The 26,896-nt window shown below is 42.8% G+C and overlaps 1 protein-coding gene across 1 annotated transcript in view; it reads left to right on the forward strand.

Moving 5' to 3' along the window:
• Window positions 1–25,768, forward strand: part of LOC112248956 (protein kinase C-binding protein NELL1) — a 412,284-nt gene extending 386,516 nt beyond the window's left edge. Inside the window, exons 16-20 of the mRNA XM_024418430.2 lie at window positions 7,094–7,234; window positions 11,515–11,708; window positions 20,743–20,919; window positions 22,526–22,750; window positions 24,976–25,768. Coding sequence (XP_024274198.1) covers window positions 7,094–7,234; window positions 11,515–11,708; window positions 20,743–20,919; window positions 22,526–22,750; window positions 24,976–25,026 — 788 coding nt within the window. The 3' untranslated portion in view covers window positions 25,027–25,768. The remainder of the gene's footprint in view (window positions 1–7,093; window positions 7,235–11,514; window positions 11,709–20,742; window positions 20,920–22,525; window positions 22,751–24,975) is intronic.
• The last annotated feature ends 1,128 nt before the right edge of the window (window positions 25,769–26,896 follow it).

Genomic DNA, 26,896 nt, shown 5'->3' on the forward strand with positions numbered 1-26,896 from the left:
TGGCCTTTACAAATATTATTTTGGACTTTATTCAGATTAAAATCGCTCACTTTCGTTTTTTTGAAAACGAAATAACCTCAAATACCGTTATATATTATCAAGTTGATAGCACAGTCATATAGCCGGCACCTACATAATGCGGCTATTAGCAGGACAATATACCTCTACCAACACCTCTCTCTATTTTAATAGTTTGTGGATGGGGGCCCCCGAGTGGATGGGGGCTCCCACAGTGAAAAATGCATTGCTACAGATGCAGGTTCGATACCCATGCCGGCCGTCACCGGGAGACCCATGAGGTGGCTTTTTATGTAATTATTGGCGGAGAGCACATATTTTTCGATATACTGTAGGTCCTACCGTAGGCGACATGAGTCTCACTGGTGTTGAGTAATGTGCTGTTAAAAGTGGTGTTGGTCTTATTTATTTAAAGAGCATATTGAAGTTAGGCGCAATAGGACTTAAAGCAATAGCCAACAACTATTTTAGCACAGTTTCACGCTGCTCTGAGACAAGCATGGGGACTGGTCTCGATAAATCAATAAGATTTTTATTTTCACTGAATCTTCATTTGGGTATTGGCCAGACTACAATTGTACAATTAGGGTGTAGAAATGATATGCTCTTAGTGTAACCTTTCTTTAACTAGGCAAGTCAGTTAAGAACAAATTCTTATTTATATGCACAGCCGGTCTTCTGCGTGCCTGCATGACACGGGGATTCTTTAGCTAAATAGCCCAGTACTCTAGCCTACTCCCGACCGTCATGTTGTACAGCGCCATATTTTCCATTCCATCCTAAAGGAAACCCATATAGAAATAGAAACTTCATAATATTGCTCTAATTAAGCAACATTTCTTAAAATCAGTCCCATATACTATGTTCTTACAAAAAAGGTTTTAAATGATCTAGTACAGCCACTACTGAAGGCTATCAAATGCTTCTCAAAGATGCCCTCTGTTGGTCAAACTACTGGCTGTACAGTAACATACCATACATGATATTAAAGTTCTGGCTCTATGCTATATGGGTTTGGACTGATTCTGAGCTTGAGCACTGTGCGCGACAAGAAGTTGCCATCCCTCCCGCTAATTGGGCAACTTTTTGACATATTTACATTTTTTGGAGAGATGCTATAAATTAAGATGACTCAATGTATTTTGAAAAACTTTGTTATTCAAGCAAGCCAAACACTTGTGAGTCCAAATGTGTACTTGACCTCTCCATTTCATAAAACTCATATACATTTTCAATGTTTATGATCACTACGTTTGATGTACTGTTACAGGATTACATGTTGTCATACGTTGGGTTGTTCTGAACAGAATGTGTTAATTGTTAAGAAACTTGCGCTCATGACTCCTCCTTGTGCACCAAAATTGCGATCCTTTTCTCTGAATTGCCTTGTGAATGCCTAACACTGTAAGATCAAATTTTATTAGCTAGTTATTTAAGTAATAAAACACTTGTAGATGTTTCGTTTGGAATAGCCAGCACATAATTACTGTTTACGCAATCACAATCTGGGGCAGGTGGGCATGATTTGGGTGCCCATTTTACATGTTAGCAGAATATTTTTTAATAACACACAAACTACCAAAATTACAGACTAAGAATGGACAGAGATAGGCCTAAGTGTTCATCTTATATTAATCTACTGAAAAATCCATGTGTCTTGTTTGCAGCGAGACTGTCCCTGTTTGAAAATAATTTAATCTGAGACATGATTAGGAATATGAGCATGGTACTTTCAAAAGTTAGGCCTACCTTTACATGACGGACAGTAGACCAACCGAACACAGAAAAATGTAAGCTTTAACTGCTGGCTACTCTTCCTCCTTAACCCAATGAGAGTAAGTGTTTCCTTAAAAGCTGTCTGGGTTTAAACATCTATTTTACAGAAAGTGAATAGCTTAGTCAATTGATAGTGACAGAATTAGATTACTTCCCAAATAAAGTAATTTTTTCCTTCCCTCGGCTACAGAAGGTTGTATAAACGCAACATGCAAAAATGTAAATGTTACAGTTCGTATAAGGAAATCAGTCAATTGAAATAAATTCATTAGGACCTAATCTATGGATTTCACATGACTGGGCAGGGTCGCGGTCATAGGCCCGCCCACTGGGGAGCCAGGCACAGCCAATCAGAATGAGTTGTTTTTTTTACCACAAAAGGGCTTTATTATAGACAGAAATACTGCTCAGGTTCAGACAATCCAGCAGGTGAAGAAGCTGGATGTGGAGGTTCATAATGTGGTTTGCGGTTTGCGGTTGTGAGGCTGGTTGAACGTACTGCCAAATTCTCTGAAATGAAATTGGAGACAGCTTATGGTAGGGAAATTAACATCCAATTCTCTGGCTACAGCTTTGGTGGACATTCCTGCAGTCAGCATGCCAGTTGCATGCTCCCTCAAAACTTGAGACATCTGTGACAAAACTGCACATTTAAGAGTGGCCTTGTATTGTCCCCAGAACAAAGTGCACCTGTGTAATGATCATGCTGTTTAATCAGCTTCTTGATATGCCACACCTGTCAGGAGGAGGGATAATTGAAGAGAAATGCTCACTAACAGGGGATGGTAACACATTTGTGCACAACATTTGAGAGAAATAATATAAGCTTTTTGTGTGTATGGAACATTTCTGGAATCTTTTATTTCAGCTCATGAAACATGGGACCAAGACTTTACATGTTGCGTTTATATTTTTGTTCAGAATAGTAGTAGCAAGGTATCAAAGTTGACCTCCGGTACTCCTTCTCACCTTCCTGCTCTCTTTCTGAAACAGAACATAGGCTGTAGGCTAGTCTGCAGGAAAGATATTGCACATTTTTGGGGACTAGGCCTTAACAACAAAACAATAATTTGACTCTCCTCCTGAACTGCCACTGTAGGCCCACACAGCACAGCATTGCTTAGGCAGCACAAAAAAGGGTTTTGATCAGCATGACCAGAGCAGGCGGTACATTTCTGTAAACTTAGCACTTGTAGGGCGAGTTCAAGTGTGTCATAGGCCTACATGAGCCCCAAGTCCATAACAAACTGTTTTGAGGACAGCCGTTTTAGCAACCCCTGATAGAGTTCTGTCTGTGGCTCTTCTTATGTCAGATTTGGCCCGCTAAAAGTGGTCAAGCCTCTGACCGACAAGCCTCTTGTCACACCATTGCCAGAGAGAGACCTAAGACAAGGAAGAACCCACTATTTACCTATAGGCTGCTATATTTATTCAGTTTGTCATTCCATCATTTTCATGGAATTTTTGTTGTAATTAAATAGAATTTATCAGAATTCATTTTCCACAAATATTTTTAACTGCTCCGTGTATTCTCAAATTGAAAAAAAGCGAGGGAGCGTCGCTCCACCACACTACTGCAGCACTACATCCCTGGCAATGTAATGAACACGAGGGGAGACAGAGACCTGGTTTCAAGTGCAGGGAACTGTCACGCGGAATGACACTGGAGATACGAAGCAGGTACGAGGAGTAAAACATTTAATTATAATGGACAGAGACAAGACAGGAACATCGTCAGAAACAAATTCAAAAGACAAAAACAATACAATGTGGCAGCGGGGAACAGAGCAAGGGAACAGACTAATATAGGGGAGGAAAAGAACATGTGACGAGTCCAGGTGAGTCCAATAAGGCTGATGCGAGTGATGAGGGAGGGCAGGTGTGATTGATGGATGGCAGGAGCTTGTGATGCAGAGGTAATCTGGTGCCTTCAAGCGCCAGGGGAAGGTAAGAGCGGGAGCAGACGTGACAGTACCCCTCCCTCTTGGGACACCACCCGGCGTTCCACCTGGGCGAACCGGCCGAGACATGGGCACTGTGCAAGCCGGTTGGGGCGTGAAAACCCGATGAACCGGCAGTAGCGTGAGAGCCTGGCGATCCGGCTGAGGCATGAGAGCCTGTCGATCCCGCAGCAGAGGGGGAGCCCGATGATCCAGTGGAGTGTGACGTGGGATGGGAAGCCGTCAAGCCAGGAAAACCTCTCGAGCCAGCCAGGGTGTGAAAGCCTGACGGGCTGGCTTAGGCACCCCTGGTTCCATCGGTGGCGGGATCCACCCCGACGTCACCAACAAAACAAAAGACAAAAACTCCTGGACCAGCTGGGCGAACAAGAACTGACGATCCGTCTAAGGCCCAACGTGGGATGGACGCCCTCCGAGCCAACCGGGGCAAGGAAACCTCTCAAGCCAGCTAGGGCGTGAAAGCCAGATGAGCTGGCTGGGCTTCCCCGGTTCCAACGGTGGCGACCCAGAGCCGCTGCCACCATTCCAACCGGAACGCCAGTACTCCCCGATGCTTCGTATGTTGGCTACTGCATTCTGTCACGCGGAATGACTCTGTAGAGACGAAGCAGGTACTGAGAGTAAAACATTTAATTATAACGGACAGAGACGAGACAGGAACAGCGTTGGAAACTAATTCAAAAGACAAAAACATTACAATGCAGCAGCGGGGAACAGAGCAAGGGAACAGACAAATATAGGGGAGGAAAAGAACATGTGACGAGTCCAGGTGAGTCCAATAGCGCTGATGCGAGTGACGAGGGAGGGCAGGTGTGAGTGATGGATGGCAGGAGCGTGTGATGCAAGCGCCATGGGAAGGGAAGAGCGGGAGCAGGCGTGACAGGCGCAGCAGGTGTTTATTGCAAGGGACCACAGGAGGAGGCAGGTAGCTGGGTCCAGGGGCAGGCAGAAGGTCATACACAAGGGGTCCAAAAGGGCAACAGTACAGGCAGGGAAAGGCTTGTAGCGTAGTCCAGGAGATCAGGCAATAGGTAGATAACAGGAAATCCGATAGGCTAAAGGACAGGAGATATGCATGTTTCCAGCCAGTCATTCTCAACCCTGTACACACTCACAGCAGAGATGGGTCTAGCTAGCATAAGCACTGTGTGGTTCCTACAGAAACTTTTGCAGATTCTTTTAAAATGCATTTTATTTTTATTTTAGACAATTATTTGATGATAACAGGCCTATACATACATTAATAATCCAGTAGTACACATGTATTGTAACCTGTTGGAAATTTTAGCATGTAAATCTTGGTGGGACAAACAAACAAGCAAAAAATTATGCATGCCAGCTGGAACGATGTGTGTTGAGAATCAGGAAGCAAATAATTTAATGAACGAAACATAATACGAACAATGCACAGACAGGAACAGAAACAATAACGCATGGGGAAGGAACCAAAGTGAGTGACATATATATATAGGGAAGGTAATCAGGGAAATTATGAAGTCCAGGTGAGTCTGACGCGCAGGTGCACGTAACGATGGTGACAGGTGTGCGCCATAACGAGCAGCCTGGTGACCTCGAGGCCGGAGAGGGAGCACACGTGACACCAGCAAAGCCACTACACAACACTAAGCAATACATTAATTTCACTATGACGGTGACAAACGGTGCCCAAAACTGTTAGGGCCTGCATAAAGCTGTCCCAAAAGCAGAGCTTACTTTACAACCGCTACAAATGGCTATCATCGGAGCCTTGTCTGGCAGTGAAACAGTTAATTCAGTCTCATTTACTGCTTTAAAAAAACATGGCTGACTTGCTGAAACAAATGTGGTTTCTTCTGACAATTGAGATGTTCAAATGATGGCATAAGGGAACGAAGATTGGATAAGAGGCAATCCGTAATTTTGATTAAGACATAAATGAGCGAGCTAGGAAGGTTGTAGTCAATAGAACAATTTGTTTTGCACTTTTGAAATGTACAGCGACAGAATTCAGAAAATTGGCCGTTATTATAGTATTCTCCCTGTACACCAAGTCAGAACCGTAGGAGAAATAAAGGAGTCATATAAGCAGACAATGAAAGCTCCTACAATATTCAAAGATGACATTTCTCTAAAACAGTCTATAGGCTACATGCGCACCACCAAGTCAGAACAGTAGACTAAGTTATGAGGGGGAAATGGACCAAATTAATATGGTGAGGCATATGGGCTTATAACAGCTTACTACACAACATACACATAGGTATACTGTAGCTAAGAAAGTAATGCTATCTCCCTGGCATATTACATATTTTATGCAGCAGCATACAATACATTTTTGGACTTACCTTGTTGTACTGTGCTCACTTGAACAGGAAGGTGGTGCTGTGGCCCTTCTTGTGGGCAAATTGTGTCATCAAAGTCTGGCATTCTATGGATTTATGGTGTTTTCAAGACAACTGTGAACTCGGGGAAAAAACAAGGTTAAATCATGTCAGTGATCTTCAGGTCGGAGCTCTAGAAAGAGACCCGAGTTCCCAACTTGGTATTCTGAGTTTTTCCAGTAGGAGCTCGTTTTTTTCCTGAGTTCCCATTTGTCTTGAACTCACTGAAGTCTGAGATTTCCCAGTTTCAAGTTTCCAGTTGTTTTGAACGCGGCAGAAGTCATGATGAATTGACAGCATGGTCAATGTATTCAAACTTTTCTGTCCCTTGGTGTTGCATGTAAATGTTTATCCTTTTAAGCTTGGAAAAGAGACCCTTAAACACAGACTTGGACCATACAACCACTCCACTGAATGTAAATCTATGGCAGCACCCGAGGGGCTTGGATTTCCGAGCTCTCCCTGTAGATTTTGCTGTGATGTGTCCCCATAAGTGACAGAACACTGAGCCAATCATGGTGCAACTAGAGAACATTACCAACCCCTATGCTCCGTATTTCCCGTTGGCTGCCTCACGACTACAGAAAGCACTAAACTATGGTGCATTTTGGAGATGCCATACTCAAGAAAGCAAAAAAGATGTTTGTATGCAGATTTATTAACTCCATTTTTTAAATGTTTTACATTGTTTGCAAACTGATATGTGACACTTATAAATGTCACAATAACATGCAAAACAGGCAACCGCCCCCCCAAAAAAGTATTCAAATTTTGTTAGCTAAACAGGTGGGGTTCAAAACATGTGGGGCTCTGCTCCACCTGCCCTGATGGACAGCTCGCCACTGATTCTAACAATCAGGAGACAGCTGGGATTGCCTTAAGTGCAAATGTTATATAATTACATATAGATTAAGTAATTCATATGATCTTTGTGAAAAGATCATGTTGATGGCATCAGATATACTGTGTTTCCACCAGACATTGACGAGTGTGCGGAGGTCCTGATCCAGTGCCACATTCACTCCCGCTGTGTCAATCTGCCGGGCTGGTACCACTGTGAGTGCAGGAACGGTTTCCATGACAATGGCTCCTACCTGATCGACGGGAGTTCCTGCATCGGTTAGTATACAGTCATTATATTCCACCTCTGTTGGTTGTCTACATCTCTACTGCTCCTGTCCATCTTGGTCTTCTGTAGCTCAGTTGGTAAAGCTGTATAAAAATTGTCACATATTACAGGGGAGGGGGAGGGGGCTGTTAGCATGGCTATGCAGATTTATTTTGTGCTGCATGTTGCAGTCTTTTGTTGTGTAGTCTGAATAAATGAATGAATGAATGGAATTTGATTTGCACATCATGAGAACAGCAATAATAAAACATATATAAATAGTAGACACGGACTAACAATCAATGAGAATACAACATACAACATGAATGTATATATAAATCAATATCAAATACTGTGTAGTGCATTACATGTGATCCCAATCTCTGTTACTGTCAGAAGAGCATGATTTCTCCAATTAAGTCAGGATGTAGCGATGCATCAATCATGCAGAGATACAATGGTCAGTAATACACAGGGTAACATCACTATCTATAATTAAAAATGTACAGTGGCTTGCGAAAGTGTTCACCCCCTTGGCATTTTGTTGCCTTACAACCTGGAAATAGAATGGATTTTGGGGAGGTTGTATCATTTGATTTACACAACATGCCTACCACTTGCAAAATATTTTTTATTGTGAAACAAAGAAACAAGACAAAACTGAACTTGAGCGTGCATAACTATTCACCCCCCCCTCCAAAGTAAATACTTTGTAGAGCCACCTTTTTCAGCAATACCAGCTGCAAGTCTCTTGGGGTATGTCTCTATAAGCTTGGCGCATCTATCCACTGGGATTTTTGCCCATTCTTCAAGGCAAAACTGCTCCAGCTCTTTCAAGTTGGATGGGTTCCGCTGGTGTACAGCAATGTTTAAGTCATACCACATATTCTCAATTGGATTGAGGTCTGGGCTTGGACTAGGCCATTCCAAGACATTTAAATGTTTCCCTTTAAACCACTCAAGTGTTGCTTTAGCAGTATGCTTAGGGTCATTGTCCTGCTGGAAGGTGAACCGCCGTCCCAGTCTCAAATCTCTGGAAGACTGAAACAGGTTTCCCTCAAAAATTTCCCTGTATTTAGCGCCATCCATCATTCCTTCAATTCTGACCTGTTTCCCAGTCCCTGCCGATAAAAAACATCCCCACAGCATGTTGCTGCCACCACCATGCTTCACTGTGGGATGGTGTCTCGTGTGATGAGGTGTTGGATTTGCGTCAGACATAATGTTTTCCTTAATGGCCAAAAAGCTCAATTTTAGTCTCATCTGACCAGAGTACCTTCTTCCATATGTTTGGGGAGTCTCCCACATGCCTTTTGGCGAACACCAAACGTGTTTGCTTATTTCTGTCTTGAAAGTAATGGCTTTTTTCTGGCCACTCTTCTATGAAGCCCAGCTCTGTGAAGTGTACAACTTAAAGCGGTCCTATGGACAGATACTCCAATCTCCACTGTGGAGCTTTGCAGCTCCTTCAGGGTTATCTTTGGTCTCTTTTTTACATCTCTGATTAATGCCCTCCTTGCCTGGTCCATGAGTTTCAGTTGGCGGCTCCCTCTTGGCAGGTTTGTTGTGGTGCCATATTCTTTAAATTTTTTAATAATGGATTTAATGGTGCTCTTTGGGATGTTCAAAGTTTGATCTTTTTTTTATAACTCAACCCTGATCTGTACTTCTCCACAACTTTGTCCCTGACCTGTTTTGAGAGTTCCTTGGTCTTCGTGGTGCCACCTGCTTGGTGGTGCCCCTTGCTTAGTGGTTTTGCAGATTCTGGGGCATTTCAGAACAGATGTATAAATAATGAGATCACGTGACACTTAGATTGCACACAGGTGGACTTTATTTAACTAATTATGTAACTTCTGAAGGTAATTGGTTGCACCAGAGCTTGTTTAGGGGCTTAATAGCAAAGAGGGTGAATACATATGCACGCACCACTTTTCAGTAAAAAATGTTATGTTTCAATTCACAAATTTGCAATATTTTGTGTATGTCCATTACAAGAAATCCAAATAAAAACAAATGCAACAAAATAGGAAAAACACCAAGAGGGATGAATACTTTCACATGGCACTGTACAATGGAAAGCTGTTAATTAGATCATATCTGTTTTGATTAAATTACAAATGGACTCTTAATAACCAACCATGCTATTTTGTTTGTTTTTTCGCATTGTTCGTAATTTGTTGTGTGCACAATGTTGCTTCTGGACATCAAAACTAGGATTACTCACCTCAAATTGGACGAGATCTTCTTAAATGAGTCGGACGCGAGGGATAGACCCAGATCCCCGCGATTCGCTGGAAATGGAAACGTAGGATTCGCGGAAAGAGATCAGGATGCCTTGTGAGGATCAGGCGACGAGTGGCTACTCTGCCCTTGCCTTCCCTTCTGCTAGCTAACGTTCAATTGCTGTAAAATAAATGGGACGAACTGAAACCACGTATATCCTACCAACGGGACATTCAAATCTGCATGTTAAATGTGCAAACAAAGGGGGAAAAAATCTATACCACCTTTACTCCACACACGGAGACGCGCACAAAGTTCTCCCTCGCCCTCCATTTGGCATTCAGACCATAACTTTATCCTCCTGATTCCTGCTTCCAAGCAGAAATTTAAACCGGAAGCACCATTGACTTGGGCTATAAAAAGTGGTCAGATGAAGCAGATGCTAAACTACAGGACCGTTTTGCAAGCATAGACTGGAACATGTTCCGAGATTCTTCCGATGGCATTGAGGAGTACACCACATCAGTCACTGGCTTTATCAATAAGTGCATCGAGGACGTCGTCCCCACAGTGACTGTACTTACATAACCCAACCAGAAGCCATGGATTACAGGCAACATTCGCACTGAGATAAAGGGTAGAGCTGCCGCTTTCAAGGAGCGGGAAGCTTATAAGAAATCCTGCTTTGCCCTCCGATGAACCATCAAACAGGCAAAGCATCAATACAGGACTATGACCAAATCGTACTATAAGCGCTCCGACGCTTGTAGGATGTGACAGACCTTGCAAACCTTTACAGACTACAAAGGGAAGCACAGCCGAGAGCTGCCCAGTGACACGAGCCTTCCAGATGAGCTAAATAATTCCTGTGCTCGCTTCGAGGCAAATAACACAGAAACATGCATGATAGCGTCAGCTGTTCCGGACGACTGTGTGATCACCCTCTCCGCAGCCGATGTGAGTAAGACCTTTAAACAGGTCAACATTCACAAGGTAATCCGTGTCAGACGTGTACTCCGAGCATTCGCTGACCAACTGGCAAGTGTCTTCACTGACATTTTCAACCTCTCCCTGTCTGTCTGTAATGTCAACATGTTTCAAGCAGACCACCATTGTCCCTGTGCCCAAGAACACAATGGTAACCTGCCTATATGACTACCAACACGTAGCACTCATATCTGTAGCCATGAAATGATTTGAAAGGCTGGTCATGGCTCAAGTCTATGTGAGAATGATATGCATTGACTACAGCTCAACCCTCCTGTATTCCCTGTTCACTCATGACTGCACGGCCAGGCACAACTCCAACAACATCATTAATTTTGCTGATGACACGACAGTGGTTGGCCTGATCACCGACAATGATGAGACAGCCTATATGGTGGAGGTCAGAGACTTGACTGTGTGGTGCAAGGACAACAACCTCTCCCTCAATGTGATCAAGACAAAGGAGATGATTGTGGACTACAGGAAAAGGAGAACCGATTATGCCTCCATTCTCATTGGCGGGGCTATAGTGGAGCAGGTTGAGAGCTTCAAGTTCCAACAAACTAACATGGTCCAAGCACACCAAGACAGTCATGAAGAGGAAACGACAAAACCTATCCCCCCTCAGGATACTGAAAAGATCTGGCATTGGTCATCAGATCCTCAAAAGGTTTAACAACTGCACCATCGAGAGCATCCTGACGGGTTGCATCGCTGCTTGGTATTGCAACTGCTTGGCATCCGACCGTAAGGCGCTACAGATGGTAATGCGTATGGCCCAGTACATCACTGGGGCCAAGCTTCTTGCCATCCAGAACCTATATTATAAGTGGTGCCAGAGGAAAGGCCATAAAATTGTCACCCAAGTCATAGACTGTTCTCTCTGCTACAGAACTATAGTGTAGACATTGTTAATGTTGTAAATGACTATTGTAGCTGGAAACGGCTGATTTTTTTAATGGAATATTCCCCCCCACCCCTCTAGACTAAACTGGAGTATGGAGAGGGGAAAATGGCGTCACAAAGAAAGCCACACATTCTTGTTTTTGATAGGTAAAGCAGCTATTCTCTGTTTCAGACATTGACGAGTGTGCCACGCAGACACACACCTGCTGGAACGACAGTGTGTGTGTGAACCTTCCAGGTGGTTTTGACTGTATGTGCACATCTGGACCGGCCTGCAGTGGAGACTGTCTTTACGAGGAGGGCCTCAAACACAACGGACAGAAGTGGAATCACAGCCTGGACCACTGCTCCCTGTGCTCCTGCAAGGTAGGGCAAACACACACACAATCACATTCTGCTACCTCTGCTCCTGCAATGTAAGACTAACACACACACACACCACACCTACACCTCATCCAAGAATGCACTCACACTGACACTTCACTGTGTTAACACAGACAAACGTATGGGTGTACACGCACACACACAAGATATAGCTTTTCTGACTTACACACATCTCCACCTCACAACTACTTTGTTAGTGGTTACTACCTAGTAAACAGGAACAAAGCAAGAAATACAGAACGACACATACACGAAACGACTATCTGCACACACACTCACATCTCGTTTCCCGCTGTAACATCACACACACCTACTTCAAAGTCAAGACAGAGAATGAACACAGAGAACAACACACACTTCTACTCTGTCACAAACACACACATACACTCAAACTCCCTGCTGGTTCCTGGTCTTGCTGCTGAATATAATTGTATCATTGCTCACTGTATGACTGTTTAGGGGTGTCAAACATATGGGCTGTTTTTTTTTGTTTGGGGGGGGCAAATCTTAATCGACATGAAAATTACTAAAATCAAATTGGAACTGAGTAGAAATTAAGATAGACCTACATTTGCAGTGTCTTTACTCTGTCCAGCTTGCTAACAATCAGTGCAAAAACTAAAGCTAGACCGTCAGGAAGCATTTTTTATTTTATTTCACCTTTATTTAACCAGGTAGGCAAGTTGAGAACAAGTTCTCATTTACAATTGCGACCTGGCCATGATAAAGCAAAGCAGTTCGACGCATACAACGACACAGAGTTACACATGGAGTAAAACAAACATACAGTCAATAATACAGTAGAAACAAGTCTATATACGATGTGAGCAAATGAGGTGAGATAAGGGAGGTAAAGGCAAAAAAAGTCCATGGTGGCAAAGTAAATACAATATAGCAAGTAAAACACTGGAATGGTAGATTTGCAGTAGAAGAATGTGCAAAGTAGAAATAAAAATAATGGGGTGCAAAGGAGCAAAATAAATAAATTAAATAAATACAGTAGGGAAAGAGGTAGTTGTTTGGGCTAAATTATAGGTGGGCTATGTACAGGTGCAGTAATCTGTGAGCTGCTCTGACAGCTGGTGCTTAAAAATAGTGAGGGAGATAAGTGTTTCCAGTTTCAGAGATTTTTGTAGTTCGTTCCAGTCATTGGCAGCAGAGAACTGGAAGGAGAGGTGGCCAGAGAAAGAATTGGTTTTGGGGGTGACCAGAGAGATATACCTGCTGGAGCGTGTGCTACAGGTGGGTGATGCTATGGTGACCAGCAAGCTGAGATAAGGGGGGACTTTACCTAGCAGGGTCTTGTAGATGACATGGAGCCAGTGGGTTTGGCTTCGAGTATGAAGCAATGGGCCAGCCAACGATAGCGTACAGGTTGCAATGGTGGGTAGTATATGGGGCTTTGGTGACAAAATGGATGGCACTGTGATAGACTGCATCCAATTTGTTGAGTAGGGTATTGGAGGCTATTTTGTAAATGACATCGCCGAAGTCGAGGATTGGTAGGATGGTCAGTTTTACATGGGTACGTTTGGCAGCATGAGTGAAGGATGCTTTGTTGCGAAATAGGAAGCCAATTCTAGATTTAACTTTGGATTGGAGATGTTTGATGTGGGTCTGGAAGGAGAGTTTACAGTCTAACCAGACACCTAGGTATTTGTAGTTGTCCACGTATTCTAAGTCAGAGTCGTCCAGAGTAGTGATGTTGGACAGGCGGGCAGGTGCAGGCAGCAATCGGTTGAAGAGCATGCATTTAGTTTTACTTTTATTTAAGAGCAATTGGAGGCTACGGAAGGAGAGTTGTATGGCATTGAAGCTTGCCTGGAAGGTTGTTAACACACTGTCCGAAGAAGGGCCAGAAGTGTACAGAATGGTGTCTGCGTAGAGGTGGATCAGAGACTCACCAGCAGCAAGAGCGACATCATTGATGTATACAGAGAAGAGAGTCGGTCCAAGAATTGAACCCTGTGGCACACCCATAGAGACTGCCAGAGGTCCGGACAACAGACCCTCCGATTTGACACACTGAACTCTATCAGAGAAGTAGTTGGTGAACCAGGCGAGGCAATCATTTGAGAAACCAAGGCTGTCGAGTCTGCCGATGAGGATGTGGTGATTGACAGAGTCGAAAGCCTTGGCCGGATCAATGAATACGGCTGCACAGTAATGTTTCTTATCAATGGCGGTTAAGATATCGTTTAGGACCTTGAGCGTGGCTGAGGTGCACCCATGACCAGCTCTGAAACCAGATTGCATAGCAGAGAGGGTATGGTGAGATTCTAAATGGTTGGTAATCAAATCAAAATCAAATCAAATGTATTTATATAGCCCTTCATACATCAGCTGATATCTCAAAGTGCTGTACAGAAATCCAGCCTAAAACCCCAAACAGCAAGCAATGCAGGTGTAGAAGCACGGTGGCTGGCTTTCGAAGACCTTAGAAAGGCAGGGTAGGATAGATATAGGTCTGTAGCAGTTTGGGTCAAGAGTGTCCCCCCCCCTTTGAAGAGGGGGATAACTGCAGCTGCTTTCCAATCTTTGGGAATTTCAGACGACACGAAAGAGAGGTTGAACAGACTAGTAATAGGGGTGGCAACAATTTCAGCAGATAATTTTAGAAAGAAAGGGTCCAGATTGTCTAGCCCGGCTGATTTGTAGGGGTCTAGATTTTGCAGCTCTTTCAGAACATCAGCTGACTGGATTTGGGAGAAGGAGAAATGGGGAAGGCTTGGGCGAGTTGCTGTGGGGGGTGCAGTGCTGTTGACCGGAGTAGGGGTAGCCAGGTGGAAAGCATGGCCAGCCGTAGAAAAATGCTTATTGAAATTCTCAATTATAGTGGATTTATTAGTGGTGACAGTGTTTCCTATCTTTAGTGCAGTGGGCAGCTGGGAGGAGGTGTTCTTATTCTCCATGGACTTTACAGTGTCCCAGAACTTTTTTGAGTTAGTGTTGCAGGAAGCAAATTTCTGCTTGAAAAAGCTAGCCTTGGCTTTTCTAACTGCCTGTGTATAATGGTTTCTAGCTTCCCTGAAAAGCTGCATATCACGGGGGCTGTTCGATGCATAAACAATTCCAAAATGAGTGTGACATCCCTGGTTTAGCAGGTCCCAGTTCAGTTGGGAGGTGTGCACTGTAGAGGTTTTCACGAGCAGATCCAGATCCAGAATTCGAAATAATGTCATAGGTCTGGGTTTGATCTGATAGTCATGAGTCTCCGGTCTGCGTAATTGTAACTGACTTGTCTGGAAGGACACATACAGAACTGAATGGGACCGACCGCTGCAGTAGAGAGAGAGAGATAGAAATTGTACTATTTATGCTGCTGCTCTTGCTTTTCACGAGAGTGGCGCATGTAGCTTGTTGTCGTTGTCAGGCAATAGGCTATAGTCATAGAGCCTCTGCGTGTGGCAAAGGTTAGGAGGTATCTAATCAATTGAAGATAGAATTAAAATGATGGAATGAAAAGGTAAAGGAGACGGATAGGCTTCAAAAGCCAACAGGTAGGCTGCTACTTAATATTCTGAATGGAATTGTTGTTAATTGTAACTGTAGGATTAAAAAGCACATGCACTGCAGCCTCAAATACAGTGTTAATTTCGTGTACAAAAATTGTGAAACACCTATTGTTCAGTGGGAATAGACAAGCATATAACAGACTAAATAGACCCAGAAAAAAACTATACATTTATAACAACAAATAATTTTAAAAAATAATAATAACTTAAGTTTACTAAACTTAAAGGACTGTACAATAATTAGGAGAGTGAGAGGTTTTCAGTGATAAGGACAATTAATCTAAGCAGCACAGATACGCAGCACAGTTCTTTTGAACAGTGGGCAGGACACCTCCCACCCAGCAAACACAGCCTACATCAACCAGGCGCAAACAATGAGTTTGGGCAGACTAACTCCGCTCAGCGATTCTTGCTTCACCTTAGCTAACCAGTCACCACCAGCCTTTTAGTTAGCTACCCTTTGCCTGGTTAAGAAACATAAGCTGCTTTATGAAATTAAAAACAATAGCAGAATTTAGTTTAATATTAAAACAACAGTCTAGCTACGGTATGCTTTTCTCTCCTTTGAGAAGGCTATAGAACAAGAGTCTGCCGTTGAATTTGTAGTCTTGCTCAACCTTCCCACTTTTCACACTGACTTTCATATACAGGTTACAGTTGCTTGTGAAAGTGTTCACCCCCTTGGACTTTTCCCTATTTTGTTGCCTTACAACCTGGAATTGAAAATGTTTTTGGGGGGAGGGTTGTATCGTTTGATTTACACAACATGCCAACCACTTTGAAGATGCTAAATATATTTTATTGTGAACCAAACAAGAAATAAGACAAAAAAACTGAACTTGAGCGTGCATAACTATTCACCCCACCCCAAAGTCAATACTTTGTAGAGCCACCTTTTGCAGCAATTACAGCTTCAAGTCTCTTGGGGTATGTCTCTATAAGCCTGGCACATCTAGCCACTGGGATGTTTTGCTCAATCTTCAAGGCAAAACTGCTCTAGCTCCTTCAAGTTGGATGGGTTCCGCTGGTGTACAGCAATCTTTAAGTCATACCACAGATTCTCAATTGGATTGAGGTCTGGGCTTTGACTAGGCCATTCCAAGACGTTTAAATGTTTCCCTTTAAACCACTCAAGTGTTGCTTTAGCAGTATGCTTAGGGTCATTGTCCTGCTGGAAGGTGAACCGCCGTCCCAGTCTCAAATCTCTGGAAGACTGAAACAGGTTTCCATCAAGAATTTCCCTGTATTTAGCGCCATCCATCATTCCTTCAATTCTGACCTGTTTCCCAGTCCCTGTCGATGAAAAACATCCCCACAGCATGATGCTGCCACCACCATGCTTCACTGTGGGATGGTGTCTCGGAGTGAGGTGTTGGATTTGCGTCAGACATAATGTTTTTCTTAATGGCCAAAAAGCTCAATTTTAGTCTTATCTGACCAGAGTACCTTCTTCCATATGTTTGGGGAGTCTCGCACATGCCTTTTGGCAAACACCAAACGTGTTTGCTTATTTCTGTCTTTAAGTAATGGCTTTTTTCTGGCCACTCTTCCGTGAAGCCCAGCTCTGTGAAGTGTACAACTTAAAGCGGTCCTATGGACAGATACTACAGTCTCCGCTGTGGAGCTTTGCAGCTCCTTCAGGCTTATCTTTGGTCTCTTTGTTGCGTCTCTGATTAATGCCTTCCTTTCCTGGTCCATGAGTTTCGGTTGGCGGTCCTCTCTTGGCAGGTTTGTTGTGGTGCCATATTATTTCCATTTTTTAATAATGGATTTAATGGTGCTCCGTGGGATGTTAAAAGTTTCTGATATTTTTTTGTAACTCAACCTGATCTGTACTTCTCCACAACTTTGTCCCTGACCTGTTTGGAGAGCTTCTTGGTCTTCATGGTGCCACCTGCTTGGTTGTGTCTCTTGCTTAGTGGTGTTGCAGACTCTGGGGCCTTTCAGAACAGGTGTATAAATACTGAGATCATGTGACACTTAGATTGCCCACAGGTGGACTTTACTTAACTAATTATGTAACTGCTGAAGGTAACTGGTTGCACCAGATCTTATTTAGGGGCTTCAAAGCAAAAGGGGTGAATACGTATGCGTGCACCACTTTTCAGTTTAAAAATGTTTAGAATTTTTTTAATTTCACTTCACCAATTTGGACTATTTTGTTTATGTCCATTACATGAAATCCAAATAAAAATCCATTTCAATGACAGGTTGTAATGCAACAAAATAGGTAAAACACCAAGAGGAATTAATACTTTTGCAAGGCACTGTATGTAGCGAATGTAGCTTCATCTCCTTTTTTCCTCAGAGAAAATGGATTGATTCTAGCCCTTTGGCTACAGTTCAAAAGATATGACCCGTAATACCGTTGGTAAGTTTTTTTATTTTTTATTGTGCTTTGGTAGGCTGCATTTTGCATTCATAAAACATGTCACTGGCCATTCTAAAACTACGATACTTCCGGACCGGACCATTAATCATTTGTTTTGGCTGCATATTGTTCAGTCATGTCACCTCATTCGCTAGCTATAGCCAACAACCTGGATGCGTTCAGCAGGAGGCAATGTTTTAGAAAGTTCAGAAATATGCTATGTAGAACAAACATGAGTGCCAAAATTAAGTCTAGTCAATTAGCCTAGCTAGCAAATGTTAGCTAGCTAAGGTTGATGTCCATTACTGAGCGGGAATAAATTAGCATAATCTAAAAATCTCCATATAAATCCATCACATTATAAGAATCTAGAAAAACTAACCGCTTTCTTGGGAACCATGAATGTTCTCGTTGCGGCCCGTTGTCCAGCCCTTTGTCCACTGATCTCCACGGCTGGTTGTTGGCATGGTTGTATGCTCTGCAAAAACACATTCACGTTTTTAGTACACAATTATTGATTTTAATACACAGTATACCTACACATCAATAGGCTATATACACTGAAACCAAAATACCTTTTAGTTTTGGTGATCCGCTCAGCTCCGGCTCATTTTCAAGTCCTAACCCTGGAACGGGTGGTCGCCCTGATGCCTGGGTTTGCATTACAAATGAGGGCATAAAGTGAGCAGTTGTAATCTGAATAAATGTGCATGCTGCAAAACGGATTAAGTATCATTTTTGTATGTCTGATGTTTTTAGTGAGAGGTCTAATGCTTCAATATTTAATTTCTGCCCTCTGAATTCATATTCATTATATAAATAGGCCCATGTGCACCTTTATCAGAACCGCAACATGTCAGCTAAAACTATTTATTTCATGAATGCATAAAATTAACCAAAGTCAGCCTTTAAATGATTTATTATCCAAATGTTTAAAGTGCGTGTGGGCAATGGAGAGAATGCATTTGACTGTTAGTGCTCTCAGGAGGAACAGAAAACTGCGTGACAATATCAAAGTATCAAAAGGAAGGCTTTTGATACTGTTAACCATGAGATTCTCATCACAAAATTGTCCAAGTTCAACTTTTACCCCCGATGCCTTGAGATGGATGAAATCATACCTTGAAGGCAGAACTCGGTGTGTCAGAGTGAGCAATGAGCTGTCGCCCACTCTTAGCTATGATGTGGGAGTGCCCCAAGGGTCAATACTGGGGCCCCTCCTGTTCAGGCTGTACATTAATGATCTGCCTTCTGTCTGTACTGCGTCTGAAGTTCAAATGTATACAAATTATACAGTGATATACAGGTATGTGCATGCAAAGAGCAAACAACAAGCTGCACAAGAACTCACTACTGTAATGGTCCAGGTTACAAAGTGGCTCAGTGACTCGTGTTTGCATCAATGTGAAAAAAACTGTTTGCATGTTCTTCACAAAGAGGGCAACAGATGCTACTGAGCCAGATGTTTATGTGTCAGGGAAGTATCTGATTTTAAGTACCTTGGCATCATACTTGATTCCAACCTCTCTTTTAAAAAGCATGTGATAAAGGTCATTCAAATAACCAAGTTCAACCTAGCTAATTTCCGATTTATACAAAATTGTTTGACTACAGAGGAAGCAAAACTGTACTTCAAATCTATGATACTCCCCTGCTTGACTAGTTGGGCCCAAGCTTGCTGTACAACATTAAAACTTATTCAGTCTGTCTACAAATAGGCTCTCAAAGTGCTTGATAGGAAGCCCAATAGCCATCATCACTGTTACATCCTCAGAAAGCATGAGCTCCTGAGTTGGGAAAATCTCGTGCAATACACCGACACGTCTTGTATTCAAGATCCTAAATGGCCTGGCTCCCCCTCCACTCAGTATTTTTGTTAAACAGAAAACCCAAACATATGGCAGCAGATCCACAAGGTCTGCCATGAGAGGTGACTGTATCGTTCCCTTAAGGAAAAGCACCTTTAGTAAATGTGCTTTCTCTGTGAGAGCTTCCCATGTCTGGAATACACTGCCATCAGACACACATACAGTGGGGCAAAAAAGTATTTAGTCAGCCACCAATTGTGCAAGTTCTCCCACTTAAAAAGATGAGAGAGGCTGTCAAATTCCTAATTTGAAGGCTATTCCAAAGCATTGCTACAATGCAGACAATGTGAATGATATTACATGGCATTAGTCAACCACCCGAGCAAAATAAGTGATGCCTCTCATATCCATAGCCATAACATTAAAAGGCTAACGCTAATAAAGCTCTTGGATATTAGCACCATGAGAGATACTGGCTACTGTAGCGAGACAATACGCGCCAATAAGTTATTGGCTACTCATTATGCAAGTTCATTTTATGTACTCTGTACATTTTGCAACCTTTTATATAGGGTTTTTATATCTCCATTATTGTGCTCATTGCCAAGCTGGCAAGGGCTCAGTGTGGCCAGTAAAATGGATCATAAAGTTTTCACTGGTCGAGAGCCTGGAATCTCTGTGGAAACAGTTACACCAATGGCCTTGACCAGGCATCCAATACAAAACCCTAACCCCGTAAAAACACTCCTCTCAAAATGTCAATGACAAATTGAAGTCAGTATTGTTAGTTATGGCCTTGCTCAATAAAGTGTATTTTCCTCTTTAATGTAGACACTGTACGTTGCCATTACTGTAGCCTTTCTATAGGTAGGCTGTAGCCTTATCAATGTCCCTTTCTGACAGGATGGTTATACCTTCTGTAGGAGGAGTGAGTGTAACTGTTTAGATAAGACTGTAGGTAGCTAGGTAGGGTAGGAGGCATACTTGTGCGTGTGTATGTGTGTGGGCATGTATGTGTGCCTGTGCTTTTATGTGCATTCAAGCAAAATATTAAAATGGCAGTAATAAAACTGGAAAAACCACTGTCACTGTCCTGATGTTAGTAGTTAATTGGCATTTTGGAAGAAAGGCCTCAAATTTCCATATTGAGGGTTATTTGCTTGTGGAATAAAATAAAAAAAATGGGGGGGGGGTCTGATTCAAACCCATTCTCGTAGCGGCACATAGTGTGTGATTAGGAGTCAGCGGCTTAGACTGCTGGACCATCCCTGGCCATGGCCTTGACATTTCTTTGAATTCCTATGCATTTGCCTTTTCCCCAGGATGGGCGCACCTTCTGCATGAGGAGAGAGTGTCATTGTGCGGACCCCGAGACAGACCTGTTCTGCTGTCCTGAGTGTGACTCCAGAAAGTCCAGCCAATGTCTGCACCAGAGTGGACACATACTGTACCGCAGCAGAGACTCCTGGATCTACAGTTGCCAGCAGTGCCGCTGCCTGGTATGTACACACACACGCGCGCGCGTTTGCATGCATATAGACATGCTTGAATGCACATACTGACACATAGACCTGCACATACACTCACTTGCATGCTTCTTGTGTACTTTATTGTACAAAACACACATTCTTGTTCACAGACACGCACTTTTTTACACTTGTGCAACATGGATGAAGAGGATGTTTCTTTCACGAGCAGCACCTAGCTAATTATTATGGCTATCAGGAAACAAAGCAGATCCTTGCATGCTAATGAGACAGGCTGTGAAGAAGCAGATGATACCATCTTGATATGAAATACAATTAAAAAATGTTGTGTCTCTGTGCGCACCTGCGTTTGTAAATATGTGTGACGTCTTTGTGTGTGCATGTGTGTGTGCATGACCTTACTCTGGTGGAGCTGGTAATTAGCGGGCTCTGACAGCTGTGCAATTAGCTAAACGGTGCTGCCGTGGAAACACAAATCCCAGGATCAGCATGGCACCAACAATCACTCTAATTGGCCCAGGCAGCCTTCAGGTGTCATCAGAAAGGAAGAAAGACATTCTAAGGCCTTAGACACAGGTGGCACTACTGTAGCCTATGGCAAAACCTTCAAGTGATTCACACCAAGAGAGATAGAGAATTTACAGTGTGAGCCTGTGATATTAAACTGATATTATAAACTGGGTGGTTCGAGCCGTGAATGCTGATTGGCTGACAGGGGTATATACCACAAATCTCTGAGGTGCCAAATTGCTATTATAAACTGGTTACCACAGCTTTGACAAAACATTTATTTTAAATGCTCTAATTACTTTAGTAACCAGTTTATAATAGCAATAAGGCATCTCTTAGATTTGTGGTATATGGCGTTGTGTCGTGCATAAGAACAGCCCTTTGCCATGGTATATTGGACATATTTCACTTTCCCTTGGGCCTTATTGCTTAAGTATACACTACCATTCAAAAGTTTGGGGTCACTTAGAAATGTCCTTGTTTTTGAAAGAAAATGTTTAAAAAATTGTCCATTAAAATAACATCAAATTGATCAGAAATACAGTGTAGACATTGTTAATGTGTAAATGACTATTGCAGCTGGAAACGGCAGATTTTTTATGGAATATCTACATAGGCGTACAGAGTCCCATTACCAGCAGCTATCACTCCTGTGTTTCAATGGCACATTGTGTTAGCTAATCCAAGTTTAGAATTTTAAAAGGCTAATTGATCATTAGAAAACGCTTTTGCAATTATGTTAGTACAGCTGAAAACTGTTGTGCTGATTTAAAGAAGCAATAAAACTGTTCTTCTTTAGACTAGTTGAGTATCTGGAGCATCAGCATTTGTGGGTTCGATTAACTTTGGAACGGTAGTGTATGTCGGTGATCAAAGCCATAGTACTGATCCCACTATGTCAGCCATCAGGTGATTCACATTAGAGAGCTGATTAGACACTTGTCTCTCTACTCCTAGCTTTATCTTTCAATATGGTCTTACAATACCCCATATTAGTCATCTCAGTGTCCAGCGCTTATAAGGACTTTTCCAAACTCTTATTTTCATCCCTTGTTTTGCTTCTATTCTCCACCAATCCCTCTCGCCTTATCTCTCTATATTTTTGTAGGAGGGAAAGGTGGACTGCTGGCCCCTGGCGTGTCCAGTGTTGGCGTGCAAATACTCTGCCTTGGTGGAGGGCGAATGTTGCCCGCACTGCGTCACTGACCCCTGCCTGGCGGACAATATCGCCAACGACATCAGGCAGACCTGCCAGGACCCTGCTGGCATCACCCGCCTCAGTAGTGCCACGTGGCCCATGCCAGGGTCACCCTGCACCACCTGCAAGTGCAAGGTAACAGCAACAACTCATATCTTACCTGACACAGACACACACACACAGAACGCATACACACACAGGAGCACGTAAAAACACACAAACATATGTACATACACACACACTGACACGCACACAGTGAATGGCAAGCTTTCCCTGCACCTCCTGCAAATGCAAAGTACAGTATATTCGGAAAGTATTCAGACCCATTGACTTTGTCCACCTTTTGTTACGTTACAGCCTTTTTCTAAAATTGATTAAATTGTTTTTTCATCATCAATCTGCATACAATAGCCCATAGTGACAAATCAAAAACAGGTGACAAAGCAAATGTTTTTTTTTTTAAATAAAAACGGAAATATCACATTTACACAAGTATTCAGACCCTTTACTAAGTACTTTGTTGAAGCACCTTTGGCAGCGATTTCAGCCTTTAGTCTTCTTGGGTGTGACGCTACAAGCTTATCACACCTGTAAGGTTGGATAGGGAACGTCGCTGCACAGCCATTTTCAGGTCTCTCCAGAGATGTTACTCAAGGACATTCAGAGACTTGTCCCGAAGCCACTCCTGCTCTTGCCTGTGTGCTTAGGGTCGTTGGCCTGTTGGAAGGTGAACCTTCGCCCCAGTCTGAGGTCCTGAGCACTCTGGAGCAGCTTTTCATCAATCATTTCTTTGTACTTTGCTCCATTCATCTTTCCCTTGATCCTGACTAGCATCCCAGTCCCTACCGCTGAAAAACATCTCCACAGCATGATGCTGCCACCACCGTGCATCACCGTAGGGATGGCAGCAGGTTCCTTCCAGATGTGACACTTGGCATTCACGGTCGGAGAGTCCTTCAGGTGCCTTTTGGCAAACTCCTAGCGGGCTGTCATCTGCCTTTTACTGAGGAGTAGCTTCCGTCTGGCCACTCCACCATAAAGGCCTGATTGGTGGAGTGCTGCAAAGATGGTTGTCCTTCTGGAAGGAACTCTGGAGCTCTGTCAGAGTGACCATCGAGTTCTTGGTCACTTCCCGAACAAAGGCCCTTCTCCCCCAATTGCTCAGTTTGGCCAGGTAGCCAGCTCTAGGCAGAGTCTTGGTGGTTCCAAACTTATTTGATTTAAAAAAGATGGAGGCAACTGTGTTCTTGGGGACATTCAATGCTGCAGACAGTTTTTGGTACCCTTCCCCAGATCTGTGCCTCAACACAATCCTGTCTCGGAGCTCAATTACTTTGACCTCATGGCTTGGTTTTTGCTCTGACATGCACTGCCAACTGTGGAATCTTATATCAAGAGGTGTGTGCCTTTCCAAATCATGTCCAATCAATTCAATGCACCATAGGTGGATTCCAATCAAGTTGTAGAAGCATATCAAGGATGATCAATGGAAACAGGATGCACCTGAGTTCAATTTCGAGTCTCATAGCAAAGGTTCTGAATACCTATGTAAATAAGGTTTTTATTTTTTTCACTTTGTCATTAAGGGGTATTGTGTGTAAATTGATGAGGAAAAAACGATTTAATCAATTTTAGAATAAGGCTGTAACGTAAAATAATGTGGGAAAAGTCAAGTGGTCTGAATATTTTCCGAATGCATTGTAATGTACAGGTTCTGCTGATATTGTGTCATACCTAGTGTCATACAGACACAGCCTTTAGACACAAACAATGCCAGGACCACCCTGTATGTGCCACCCTTGCCTGCATATTTACAGGAATACAAACACACACAGCTGTGTCACCTGAAAGAACAAAGCAGGCATCCCTAACCTAGGCCGGGATTCAATGCAAGGCACATTATAGGGCAGCACACTATACAGACAATAATGGTACAGTGGTCGGAGGCATTGCATCTCAATGCAAGAGGCGTCACTACAGTCCCTGGTTCAAAATCCAGGCTGTTTCACATTCGGCCATGATTGGGAGTCCCATAGGGTGGCGCAAAATTGGCCCAGCGTCATCTAGGTAGGCCGTCATTGTAAATAACAATTTATTCTTAATAACTGACTTGCCTAGTTAAATAAAGGTTACACAAGGCATTTCCCCCGATGTTCGCAGAGATCACATTCATGGTAATGCAGCACGTCGGTTCTATAGTGTAAATGACCTTTTAACGTTTATTGAATCCCGGCCCTAACCTCACCTTGCATCACTCACACATGGTAACATAAGCAAACATGCACAAACAGAATGGAACTAACTACCCGTCTCTTTTTTTTCTTCTTCATGTTCCCCTTATTTATCGTTGCTGTGGTCAGAATGGAAGTGTGTGTTGCTCGGTGGAGCTGGACTGCCTTCAGAACAACTAAGCACTCCTCTTTCGGATGCCGTACTCCTCTCCTCCACTCCAATCGTTCCATTCCGCCGATCCCTAGACTGGTCATACTGTTTGAAGACCCTACCTTTGGACCTTTTACCACACATGCACACAAACACACACATACGTACGCACACACACACACTCTCTGCCTGGGTTAGGGAAGTGGCTAGAGCTGTGCGTTCACACTGGATCTTAAAGTCACAATGTATTGCTGACAGACGGAGAGATGGAGTTTGTGTCTGCTTAACAACTACAGGACAAGACCAACCTACATATAACCGTTTCCCCCCTACTTGCACCCTTATACGTGTGTGTCCTGTATGTTTGTGTGTGTGAGTGTGTGTATACCAGAGATTCCAAAACTTTTTTGGCACGTGACCCCACCATGTAAAAAATGTATAATCAAGGGACAGTGTTTTTTAATTGGGGCTATGACAGCCAATTAGAAATTAGTCTGACTGTGCTCTTGACAGTATTTCAATGTGAAGGAAGTATGGTTTGAAGTGACGGAAATGCATCAGAAATCATCAGGCAATGATCTTGTTTGATCTTCTGTGTAGAAAAGAGCATCATTGTTGATGATGCTCTTTTCCCCCCAGTCTATATTAGTGCCTGGTCTTGTCTAATGAGTCCTGTGTAACATGTAGAAGGAGACAGAAGACACATGCGTCTTCCTGAGAATCGTTTGATGGGATCATAATATTTTGTAGCTTAAATGGATCAAAAGATAGCCACATTTGTAGGAAGAAAACAGAAACTGCTGTGTTTTTTGCATCGAGGGGCTACCAAAGCAATATTTTCCCGCAGAGTTTATCTCAAATCAAATCCAATTTTATTGGTCGCGTACACATATTTTGCAGATGTTATCACAGGTGCAGTGAAATGCTTTATGTTTCTAGCTCCAACAGTGAAGTAGAACCTAACAATACAAAATAATACACACAAATCCCCCAAAAAATTGAAAGAAAGAAAGTAAGAAATATCAAGGTCAGAGTCTGGAATATAAATGTATATAGTGGTGTATTTAGACATTATAGACCGTATATGAATAGAACAGGTAGTAGTTACATAGGATGAGCCTTGACTAAAATCGAGTATATACTTTTTTTACTTTTTAATCGAACCTTTCTTTCACTAGGCAAGTCAGTTAATAAACTAGGGGGCACTATTTTATTTTTTGGAAAAATAACATTCCCAAAGTAAACGGGCTATTTTGTCAGGACAAGATGCTAGAATATGCATATACTTGACAGCTTAGGATAGAAAACACTCTAAAGTTTCCAAAACTGCAAAAATATTGTCTGTGAGTATAACAGAACTGATATTGCAGGCGAAAGCCTAAGAAAAATCCAATCAGGAAGGGACTCTTATTTAGAAAGCTCTGCGTTCCTATGCGTCCCTATTGAGCAGTGAATGAGATATCAACAAGATTCCTTTTTCTATGACTTAGCTAATGTGTCTAGTGTCACAATACATAGTTTCAGGCTTTTATTTGGAAAAATGAGCCTGAACAACAACATTTCGTCAGTGGTCAGCTGGAGGCTCTCAGAGTGTTTTGTGCGTAAAAGACAAATGCGGCCATTGTTTCTCTCTTTCCTACTAAGAAGCCACCTGTCCCGGTTGATATATTATCGAATAGATATTTGAAAAACACCTTGAGGATTGATTATAAAAAACGTTTGGCATGTTTCTGTCGATATTATGGATCTAATTTGGAATATATTTTGGCGTTGTCGTGACCGCAGTTTCCGGTGGATTCCTCAACCAAACGTGAAGTACAAACGGAGGTGTTTCGGCTATAAAAATAATCTTTATGGGAAAAAATGAACATTTGCTGTCTAACTGGGAGTCTCGTGAGT

The sequence above is a fragment of the Oncorhynchus tshawytscha genome, linkage group LG04, assembly GCF_018296145.1.
Source record: "Oncorhynchus tshawytscha isolate Ot180627B linkage group LG04, Otsh_v2.0, whole genome shotgun sequence".
Lineage (NCBI taxonomy): Eukaryota > Metazoa > Chordata > Actinopteri > Salmoniformes > Salmonidae > Oncorhynchus > Oncorhynchus tshawytscha.